The sequence below is a fragment of the Mytilus trossulus genome, unplaced genomic scaffold (genome assembly GCF_036588685.1).
Source record: "Mytilus trossulus isolate FHL-02 unplaced genomic scaffold, PNRI_Mtr1.1.1.hap1 h1tg000050l__unscaffolded, whole genome shotgun sequence".
Lineage (NCBI taxonomy): Eukaryota > Metazoa > Mollusca > Bivalvia > Mytilida > Mytilidae > Mytilus > Mytilus trossulus.
In genome coordinates this window covers 547,236-559,823 of record NW_026963292.1, presented here as the reverse complement: position 1 = coordinate 559,823, position 12,588 = coordinate 547,236, and the positions used below count along the sequence as shown (strand labels likewise).

Genomic DNA, 12,588 nt, shown 5'->3' with positions numbered 1-12,588 from the left:
TCCTGCATGATATGTGCACACGTCGTGCTGCTAATGTAATTACATTTCCGGTAAATAGTTAAATTCGGTCGGACACATTCGTGAAAAAGGAAAGGTAAATTTAGAATTTTTGAAATACTAAGGCTTTTCTACCTCAGGCATAGATTACCTTAGTTGGATTTGGCAAAACTTTTAGGAATTTAGTCCTCAATGCTTTTCAACTTCCTACTTTATTTGGCCTTTTTAACTTTTTTGGATTCGAGCGTCACTGATGAGTCTTTTGTAGACGAAACGCGCGTCTGGCTTTATACAAAATGTATTCCTGGTATCTATGATGAATTTATTGTAGTAACGACGTAAGGAACATGTCCGTCGTCATATGTAAAACGTTTATTCCATAACGGTCAACAAACTCGTGACGGCGTCCGGAAATTTAACGAAGGGATAATTTCAACACTATTTGGAACGCTCTTTTCAATAGCTTCCTTGTGAGCAGCAATCCTCTTTCAAGGAAATCGTGATAGGTAATACAAGCTGGTAAATGGTTGTGGTGATGAGAGACAATTTTAAAGGTTTGAAGCCCGTCACGTTACAAGACATACACGCCCAGGAATGGTTGTGGTGATGAAAGACAAATTTTAAGATTTTAAGCCCGTCACAACGTGAGTCAACCAGAGATAAATTACGAGATAAAAATAGAAACTCAACTGTAATCCATACCAAATCATAATTCAGTCAATCTTTGTTCATGTACATAAAAATTGAGAATGGAAATGGGGAATATTCTAAGAGAACATGAGTCGGCCAACGAGCAGATAACAGCCGACGGCCACCAATGTGTCTCCAATACAACAAAATAATCCCGCATTTGGAGGCGGACTTCAACTGGCCACAAAACAAAATTGTGTACTAGTTGAATGAACTCCAAAACATAGAAATGAACTTTAATAAAAGACTAACAAAAGCTATAGGTTCCTCACTTGGGACAGGCGCAACAATGTGGTGAAGTTAAGTATGTTTTGTCTCCTAAATCTAGCTAATGTAGAATTAAAAACACACAACAATACGGAGAGTAAATCCTAGTTTAGAAAAAAGTCCGTTGTCAGAAAAGGTAAGATACAATAGAAACTTAGCAAAATTGCAATAATGCATCAATTTACAAATTTTACTAACAACTAAACTGATAGATTATGTGTCAATCGTATCAACATCAAGCACAATCCCTCCTGTTAGGATTTTGATATCATGCAATTATAACATATATGAGAAGAACATGACCCGCATCATGCCAACAACTGGTTTTAGAATAAACATAAATATAGGAAGATGCGTTATGAGTGTCAAGAGACAACTCTCCATCCAAATAACAATGTTTATTCCATATTGGTATTATTTCAGTAGTTGTTTTCTCTATATGATTTGGATTTTGAATAAAAAAGCATATTCACCTTAGAAAGTGTTATTCACCGAGCTAAACGTCACGCGCTTTTACATGTAACGTTATGGTAAAATGTTTCATGTAAAATTAACTTTGGTAGATATTTGTAATTATTTACATTTTCTTCTCTTGGTATTTGAAATATAACAATTACTGTCTTTTGTTTCGGTAAATATGGGGTTTAGTTGACTTTTGAAAAACTGATATTCACTTCGGCCGTCGGCCTCAGTGAATATCAGTTTTTCAAAAGTCAATAAAACCGCATATTTTACTCATCAAAAAACAGTAATTGTAAATAATTTCCGACTATATTACTAAAAAATATTAATCTCAAAATATGACATATTTAATGACCTGACTACAATATCGTAACATTATACCTATTGAAAGAATCGGTATAAAGTTTTTGAAAGCTTTTCGGTGCATGTCGATTTTTTTGTGCTTTGTAAAGAATACTTACCAGATTGGACGTGAAATATCTGAACGTATACGATGTCTTTATGTTGATTTATATTCATGAATGATAACCATGATGCAAGGAGAAAATTAAGAAAAATTTCCCAATTATTGTTTTTTAATAAAAAATATATAGAATCGAGCATTTCGGTAAAGAAAGTGTGAAACATTTTTATAATGTAATTGCGAGTTGTCCCTTCTTGATACACTATAATGAAATGTATCTTCTCAAATGTTTTAATTATAATTAAACTATAAACTATAGATTGAAATATAGTTTGTATTGGATAAGTTCGAACACGAAATTCATATAACATGTTTAGGATTAAAATATATGTTACCGCCATGTTCACAGATTTTTTTTTGAAAAATTTATATATAGATTTTCAATACTGTATTTGTTGTAACCAAAATCGGATAATATATCTCCTTTTTGTTATTGGATGTTAAATCAAACCTTTCGATTTCGATTAAATACAAAATATTCTGTTGAAAGTTACTTCTTTACATTTCAGCTTTGATATGTAAATGAAAACAGTGTGCCATCCGTCTTTTTTTCGGTCTAGGTAAGATAAATGTGGTAAGTAAGGTCCTTAACTAACTTTACGGTATGGGATTTGTACATTTTGAATTGAGTTGGCATTTGCTTACACATTAAAAGTGACATGATTAAGTTAATTGAAGATGATTAACTTTGAAATGTTTAATGTATGCATTAAACACACTTTATTTTTTTTCCATTTAAGGGAAAAGTTCAAAAATTTGAAAACCCCATAATATGCAGCATATAAAAATTCAACTGTTGTATTTTTTTCAAATTCGAAACACTGTTTATACAAAATTATCAAACCTCTTTGTTTTTATTATCATTGTGCCCCAAAATAATTAATTACGAAAATACCGAAATCCAAAGAATAATCAATTCAGAATATCCTTTCAAATAAAACAAATATCAAACGATTGGAAAACAACTGTCATATTCATCACTTGGTACCGCGGGCATCGTATTTAAAGCACAGTGGAATAAACCATTACAACACATTAATTAACAATTACACGAATGTATATGACCGTTACTCTAAAGCAATGGCATGCACGGCTATGGCTAACAATAACTTTGTCAATGGGATAAATTGGTTATATTAAAAGGCGACATAATAGAGTGATTGTCCACTTCCGTTTTCTTTAACACAGTAACACTCGTGTGGTATATAATTGCGTACCGTTTTAAGGTCGGGATTGGGACTTGAAGAGCACTCACAATATCAATGTTCCTAATCTTCAAAGTACTCTTTTCTTTTTTTTATAAACATATCTTTCCCCAATATATTAGTGAATTTCAGACCGGATATTACTATAGTAATTTGATCTATTAAAAGCTTTTGGATATCATGAAAATGGACAACAAACTGTAATTGACCTTTATATTTGGTTGAATAAGCAGATAATACTAATATGAGGAATTAAAAGTCAATGTCACATATAATAAGGCAATTTTCGTCGATAAGTTTCAGAGCATGAACTCGTGATGTTAAATTTAAATTTGGCTTCTATAATTAAATGTTAAACTTTTATTAATACATGTTTTTTCAATATGAACTCTTGTTGTTTGCTCAATTTATATGATGGAAGTTGACTTAGAAACAATTCTAAATTGCAATGAAACCCAGTGACACTGTGACATGAATCATATTTAGAAAGAACAAGATCAATGTTATAGACGGTTGTTGTAGGTCTGCCCAGTACTCAGTTAAGAACGAGGAACATAAAAGTAGTATCAATCATTTAATCTGTACAATTGAGAGCGTAGGTTTGCTGTGTTTCGATGATTTTTTCGTCTATAGAAATATTGAAATAGTTGATATTCCCCAAAAATTATAAGGTTTGTCAGCCGTTTTTTACCCATCTCTTACTTGACCGAGGACGAGGGTATTCATCCCACAGAGAATTTTACACCGGAGTCAAAGGTCGGTAATAGTCTCTTATTTGATCTTGACCAGTAGATTATTAACATCAGTAAAAATATCCCTTTCATATTAAAATACATGTAAAGTACATGATATATTGTTACTGCTATGAATTTAAATGAGAACATTTGGTTATTCGATTTGTAAATTGTGGCATGAAAGTATTTCGATATTTGATTATGAAAAATTCTATATATCTATGAAAAAGACCTCTGTTGACATTCAGTTAGCATTTCAAATTTAGAACAAACACTTAAATGGTTTGTCCCTGAACATTTTATCTGATCATCTAATTAAAACTGAACTACATATCAGAAGAAAACTTTGATTTATAATCATAAACTGAAAATTGAAAAATTTAATCTAATTATATCATTTATTTTCCAATTACCTCTATGTGATATATTTCATAATTATGATACGTGGATTTAACGCTAAATATGCTATATTATAGGACAATTGTCGTTTGAAATGAGTCAGTTTTTATTTTATATAAAAAGCTGTCAGCATGGAGCAGACAGACAAAGTTCAGGACAGCATTGTCGCACCAAGCCGAAAGATGTTGATCAATTTTGTTTTACTTCTGTTAGGAGGAGCTCTATGTTCAGGTAGGACTTTTTTCAGATTTTTTTCTCTCTTTTAAACACTTAGTATCACTTTCAGTTTATTCTGGTGTAGATACAAGGAAATTGTTAAGTAAATACTTATGGAATAACCAATATTCAACTGTATATGACGTCTTGGTGGGTTGTATAGAAAAGACAAAAAAACGTAAAAAAAAAAGAAAAACAAAATTAAGATGAGAGAGAAAATTGGTAAATGAAACGAAATAAAAAAAAAACAATTCAACAATAAAGAAAGTTTGGACGAATATTTGTAACAAACATATAACTTTGAAATTAACAAATTATCCTTTACAGTTCTGCTCCTACCCTGTTGTTCTACATTTGTATTTGATGCTGCTTCTAATATTTAGTGTTATGTCAAACCATATTTTATCATCATTCGCCACAATATATTATTTGTTGTGACCTTTCTATACGGTGGGGTATTTGTAATAAAAAAACACACTCATACGAAGTCACATGTCCTTTGATTCTTGTGAACACCGGTCTCATTTACAATCCTATATCGTTTTTCTATTGCTAGTGGTTTGGTTGTAAATAATACTGTTCCGAGTGTGTTTGACATTTAAATTGCTGCAATTGACTTAAATGTTTTACATTGTAGCAGCACATGTACAACCAGATGTTAAACTAGTTTTACATTGTATAGAGGGAACAGCCATGTGTGCTATTATATGCAAAGTTACAGATATACCAATGGATACAACGGTAAATGAAATTTTACTCAAAAATTTAAATCATAAAAAAACTTCGACGAAAATTCAAAACGAAAAGTTCTTAATCAAATGGCAAAATCAAAGGCTCAAACAAATCAAACGATTAGAAAACAATTGTCATATTCCTGACGTGGGACGTACATGCAACACCAAAATTATCAAGATCAGTACACGTTACCCTTATATATTATGTATATGTACACCTCTACAGATACAACACAAACAACACATATAAATGTGAATACTGCTGACCTTCAACAAAAAAAAACATTTAAGGAAATATCACATTATAAACTTTTATCATGGAGTTAGTAGGACATACATTTGTAATGAATATTTGATAAATTTACTGCTTTTTAACCCATATCGCTCTACTTTGATGCACAGCCGTTATCACGTCCCACCTCAAATTTCTTACTTATGACATTAGCATGATTAGTGATTCCGAGATAGGTTTACATGACGTCCATGCTTTAGTGTATGCAACCTTCTTAAGAAATCCTTTTCTTCAATGAGTCCTAAATGAAACGGTAATTTGGACGTGACGTCATTTATCAACTGTCGTCATTTTTAGGCATGTGATGTAATAGACGTCGAGCTTTCATATTTTCTGACACACGAAATGCAGCCATAAAAAAACTCAATCCAATGTATGAAATATCATACAAAACACATATATGCAATATTTCAAATTATTCTATGAACATCAGAACACAAATTGTAAGGTAACCCAGGTGCTTAGGGTGAATAATTAAGAAGTTCTTTTAAGGCTTTTGATACAAAGCAAAAGTAAATATGAAGGTAACCCATGTGCTTTGTATCAGTAAGCAGTTCCTACATACTCTTCTGTTTAATATAATAAAGCGTTTAAAACATGGCAAAATCTGTTTCACATGTCGTAGCACCCCTCGACCTATATCATCAACCGGGCCTGAAGGCCCCTTTGAATGGAATGGCAGATGATACGGATGTTGCCATATATTATTCTTTGTAATGCGTCCGACGCTATCTTACGGATTAGTCTAAACCAGTAACACACAACGCTATTAACATGAATGTCAAAACTGCTGCATCAATTTATTAATGTTAATGTATAAATTTTACAAATATACATACTTCTTTACTATCATGCGAAATAAATCTCCAATAAACTAAAATGATTGCTCCCTTTAACATTACTTAGTGTTTTAAAATGAAGATTTGTTTGTATGTTATTATAGATACATCTATCAAAGACCTCTCCAGAAAACGACACTACTTATGGTTAGTTTGACATTATCCTTTTATATGTAACAAAGGATCAATAAGGTTAACATGGAGACAGGAAAGGGAGAATGTGTCAAAGCGACAACAACTGGATCATAGAGCAGACAGTTAACTTTGAATATTTCTTAAATGAAAAAAAGATGTTAAAAAATTCTCAATCGTCAACTATAATGACAATCCCATCTTAGATGATTAGAATGTCACATTCAGGAATTTGACATTATCGGCAATTTTCAAATCAAGAATTACTATATCGGTGTCTGAATATCTTAGATAGTTATGGGAGGTACCAGGCGTAATATATCGCCACTTTATGTCACTTGTGCGTTTGAAAAACTAAACATACATATCGTATTGGTTCATAATTTCTTATGGTGACAGAAAACTTGTCGTTTTCACGTTTGTTCTTATTCAACACTATGCTTGTGAAATTTATGGGTGAGCACAGATTACCCACATGTTGGTGAAATCCGTGTAGTTTAAACTTATACGAGTAAATCATATGCATTGACATAATTTAACACAGTTAGATTGGACAGATAGTACGTAACTTGATTTTCGAACATTGACAATTTTACACAATCAAGTAATCACGTGCCTCATAAATTAGTTTTTAAAGTGGACAAATTCTATCAATATGAATATAACGATAACTGTAACACAAATTTCCATATGTTTCGGCCATAACGGCCTTCTTCATTGGAATAAATAACAACTTAATGTATTCCAATAAAGAAGGCCGTTATGTCCGAAACGTATTGAAATATGTGTTATAGTTTTTATTTTACATTCGTTCAGAGACTTTTAATACAAGTTTATATATATGAAGATATAAAGCCTAATTTAGTTTTCAAAGGTGATAAGAAAAATATTTCACTGTATATTCTTGAGGATTTGAACAGCTGCCCTTCTTTATTAACGTTCATCCGAATTAATTTTATTATTTCAGAATTTTCGGATAAACAGCCACAATACATGTTCACAAAGCACTCTGACAACATCATAATCTATTTTAACACATTTTACAAAAAATGGGAAGGTTATTACACGTGTACAGTAAAGGAGAATATGGATACACAGAAAACATGGACAACAGATCCCGTGTACTTAAAGTCTCCAATAAATGAAAGCAAAACAGGTAATTAAAAGCTATCAATACTTTCTCATGTGTTCAGGTACTAACAATGTTTATTGAATTCCAATTATAATATGACGTGCTTCTTTCGCTTTGTGAATAATGCTCTAAATCCAATGACATTTGTTTGCACATGTGTATATTGACTACTGCAGAATAATGAATTTTATCAGATTGATTTATTTGATATATTTCATTAATTTGAAACACTTCCAAACTTTTAAATGATGCACTATTTTAAATGTTGTTACTAGTTTATTTGTTTTGACTGAAATGTGTTGCATTTGGACATTGATATATTTGACCTTGATACAACAACCGTTCTTGTTGGCTGTTCAAACTCCTTCCTCTGAAAAATCGCAGTCGTTTGCTGGTTTACCAACAAAAAAGGGAGGTTCATGGAAGAGCCTACACACATAGCGAAAGACAAAGCCATCCTTATTATTTGAAATATTAAAAGCTTAAAACCGTCACAAACAAGGCCAGTATGGCTAAACCAATTTCCGACAAAGTAAGATTGTTTAAGTCAATAGAGTTTTGTCAGTTGTAAACAATAAACGAAAGTATTTTCATGATAGAGGTTGTCTTTACTATTGACAGCTCCAGCAAGAATCTATACAGTAAAGACTGATTATCCTCAGACATTGGTAGATAGTGGTGAGGATGTTCGGTTCCAATGCCGTGTTGGTGGTAATCCAGAGCCAAAAGTCACATGGAAAAAGATAGCAAATGAGGAATTTATGGCGGTGGTACGGTTGTTCGTCGGACCTGAATGTACTTTTTTGTCCCGGAAATTTTCTTACCGATTTTCTGACCAATTTTTAATCATCATACGAATCAAAAGGCATTTTGTTAGGATACATACTGTCTTTTGAAGACTAAATACAAAGGTTGAATAAAGGCATTGGGGAATCCCTTTTCCTATTATTTTTTCCTAACAGCAAATTAGAATAAAGCTTAATCGAACCTTCATGCCAATATTGTAGTAACAGTAATAATTAGAAAATAACAGAACAGTTACGATTAGTTATATGTGATTAAATTAAATGGATTAAACCCAGTTTTATAACTAGCTAAATCTCTCATTCGTATGACAATCGCGTTGAACTCTATTTTATTGGCAACATATTAAAGAAACATTAAGTTTACCTTTGTATCTTCATTGATTTCTAATTAAATTGATATTTAAATATTTAGTATACATATATTTTAAGGGACCTGTGTTACATTTTCCGTCTATAACCAGAGAGGACCAAGGACAATATATGTGCGTTGCTGATAATGGAATCAGAAAGACCAACAAAACTGCACGTCCAATATATGTTAGAACTTTTAAACCAGCCATTACATATGCCAACACAACTGGAGGTGTTATAACATTACGACCAGATGAAGTAAACTATAATTCGCATAAAGAAATGGCAGTTATAATAGAAGGTAAAATATCAACATTTCTTTCTACATTTTTGACTTTCGTATGTATTCTAGCAATATTTTGTCCTTTATTTATACAACCGATTAGTCTTTTAGAACACACAATAATTTCTTGATTACTGTTGCCACTCAGATAAATAGACTGCTTGGTGTTCCCTTTAAGTATATTCAGTAAGTTTGCACTCTTTCTCGTCCTATCAAAGTATAGATGTCAACAAAATCTGACAAATTTTGAGCGAACTTATAGTTGATTCAAAGTCATTTAAGCAGATCCGAAAGTTAGATATAGATGATGTTGTATGAGTGCCAATGAGAAAACTCTCCATCAAAGTCAATACATTGCTATTACTTTCGTTTAGTTTCTCCAGAGGAAATTTTAAAATATAATTAGCTATTCAAATTAAGGAATTTGTGTTACTCAATGTTAAAGTCAGGATTATGACAGTTGTTGTCCATTTGTTTAATGTGACGAAGTCGATTTTGCCATATGATTAGGGACTTTCCGTTTTGAATTTGAAGGGACTTAGTGGAACGTCAATGAATATTGCTATTATTTTTCACTATATATTTATCATTGATAAGTTATCCTGATACACAAGTGATTCAGTAGAAGGTCAATTGATATTGATATTAATCACGATTAATACATTATTGATTAGATTATCCTGATCCAAAAGGCATTTAGTGGAAGGCCAATGAATATTGATATCATTCACGATTGATACATTATTGATTAGGTCATCCTGATCCAAAAGTGACTCAGTGGATTGTAAAAGAGGGAAAGCTACCAAAGGGACGGTCAAAATCTAAAATAAACTGACAACGCCATGGCTAAAATTAAAAAGACAAACAGACAAACGTAGCTTAATAAAGTTTCATTCTCTATTTATATTTAAATGATTAGGTTATCCTGATCCACAAGTTACTTGGTGGAAGGTCAATGAAAATGGTAGAGAGCAATTACCTGATAATATCAGAAGTTACTTTGACCGTGGATTTGAATTCTACAGTGAACCAATGAAACATGATGATAGTTATTATCCAGATGAAGGAAAGAAATCAAATGGGTTCCGAATCTATAATTTTTCTCCTATAGATCTTGGAACCTATGTCGTGAAAGCAGAGAACCAACTTGGTACAGCTGAGTTAACATTTACAATGAAACGTAAGAAAATTTTACATATTCATACCCCACTTTAAAATGGGTGTATACTGTATTACCTCTATCTGTCCGTTTATCTCTCAATCAATCACTCAGTTTGCTTGTTTTCTTATTGCACAATAATTGATTTGAAATTTAAAATGTTCCTTTTCAGCATTTATGAACCTTTTTTTTTGTTTTCAAGTCACATGTATCTAGCAATGGCATGTTTCCTGGTATCAAAGTTCACAAATGTGTATCTATTAAATCAAACCGATTTATCTACAAACACGTGCCGGGGATGAAATCACGTGATTCCAAGAACGCTCGTAAAACTTTCATAGCAGAAAGATTTATCAATGACACTGACGACGAAAAAAGATAGTTGTCGATGTTGTATACGGCCTCCTGTCACCTTCGGTTTGGAATTTATTATGTTAACATGACTTGTATTGTAGTTTTATTTTATAAAAGTACACTCATTAGTTATTTTTAGATACTAATGTTGAAAGTCTTTAAATGTATCTTATTCGCCTAATTAGATGGGAAATACAAATCATTATATCGTGATTGTATCAAGTTGTTTTATTATTATTTAATGACTAATCATTTTATTTTATCATTACAGTTGAGACTAATTAACATATAACTTGAGGATATGAAACAACAACCAGAATTAACCAGCCTTTCTATCATCTAGTTAATACTTTTCTAATTCTAAAATATAATAAAGATTTTTTTGCCAATACTGTTAAACTTTTGTTTATTTTTGTATAGACAACAACAATAAAACGACCGTATTATAACGTTAGATCATGTTAGACTACACAGTAAACACCTATGAATACAAATTACAATCCAAAATCTGTAGTCCAACCACGAATAACTAAACTATACTTAGGGGCCAGCTGAAGGACGCCTCCGGGTGCGGGAATTTCTCGCTACATTGAAGACCTGTTGGTGACCTTCTGCTGTTGTTTTTTTATTTGGTCGGGTTGTTGTCTCTTTGACACATTCCCCATTTCCATTCTCAATTTTATACTGACAACTAATACTATATACATATCTGTAATGTACCAATCATACGGAATTAAATCACAAAAGAAACAAAATTACAACGATTCAGTATAAAAGCATAGTCATTGGATTTGCATGTACAGGTATAAAAAACTAAGACCAAAATGCGAGAAAGCGGGATAAATACCGAATCCCGTCGTTTCGAACAACGAACTTATGACATAACGAAATTATCCAATCGGAAAAGACGCCTCATAGCTAAATGGTATTTAAGTTATGCCAGATGACAACACCTTAATAGCCAAATGGGCACTTACCGGACGATTCCAGCCTCCTTTTCCTCAGATACTTGAAGTAACAAATGGAAAATAAAACGAGCATACCTAGTTTTAATATGAAATGTCAACCAAGACAAAGAACTGTACGGTCAGATATAATTGCGAGGTTTTAATTGATGAGAATATTGCGCCATGTATGATGCATGAGTATCGTAATACTAAGAGCAGGAATGCTATGAATGCAGCATTTTATCTGAATATACAGTTATTGGTATTATTTGAAAAGACTGTTTGAATTTTTTTATTTTATATTTTTATCACAAAAGAATAAATAGAATATATAGTTTCATAAATGTCTGCACAGATTACAGCTTATGTTTACCATTTGGATTTTTTTCGGTATAACAGAAGGAGAAATGAACGCATTCACGACGTTCCACAATTATATAAACATTTCAACAACACCTTTCAGTTTGTACCGTATAAGTACCTATTGCGTCATATAAATTAAAAAAAATATGGTATACGTCCAGTTGACGTTTACGTATTCAACTATAAGTGACCATACGATCTTGTACAATGATGTTTAATCATTATTTTGCAGTTTTTATTTCACTGAAAGCTTAAGATTATTCTATCTTTATCGTTCAGTCCCCTTTTCCACCAGTTTGAATTCTGTCTGCACCTACTATTATTTCGGCACACTTGGAACTCGTTCAGAACACAGTTCTGTTTTGTTTTATTGAACTTCCGGTTGATTCCTAGCATTCCGATCGTCTGGAACTCGCCAACCGAGCGCATCCCGAAATACATAGGCCGAGTTCACTTTAACTCTTCAATCGACTTCAGAGTTAATAGATTATCACATGAACGCACTAGATTTGATATTCGGAACAACTCTAAGTAACTCTAGCGCAAGGCCCTGATCAAACATAACAAAATAAAATATTATCATTGGTTTGACGTCATTCAAGAGTTTCTCGAGTTTAACCCTGGCTCGGTGATGTTGGAACCAGGGTACGAGGGGTTAACTCGAGTGGTTCAACTTAAATCGTTTTGTTGAAACACGAGTAAGTAAAGGTAACTCGAGAGTTTTAAGTGAACTTGGCCATAGAAACTGGTAATTAGGTATAAA

General features: G+C 32.2%; 1 protein-coding gene across 1 annotated transcript; it reads left to right on the top strand.

The window, feature by feature from the left end:
• The first annotated feature begins 4,340 nt into the window (after positions 1-4,340).
• LOC134699310 (contactin-5-like) lies at positions 4,341-10,914 on the top strand. The gene is made up of 8 exons (XM_063560923.1): positions 4,341-4,448; positions 5,071-5,174; positions 6,403-6,445; positions 7,398-7,586; positions 8,184-8,332; positions 8,798-9,020; positions 9,922-10,182; positions 10,787-10,914. The coding sequence occupies exons 1-8, from the start codon at positions 4,349-4,351 to the stop codon at positions 10,798-10,800; spliced, it is 1,083 nt and encodes a 360-aa protein (XP_063416993.1). The 5' UTR covers positions 4,341-4,348; the 3' UTR covers positions 10,801-10,914.
• Positions 10,915-12,588: the final 1,674 nt, after the last annotated feature.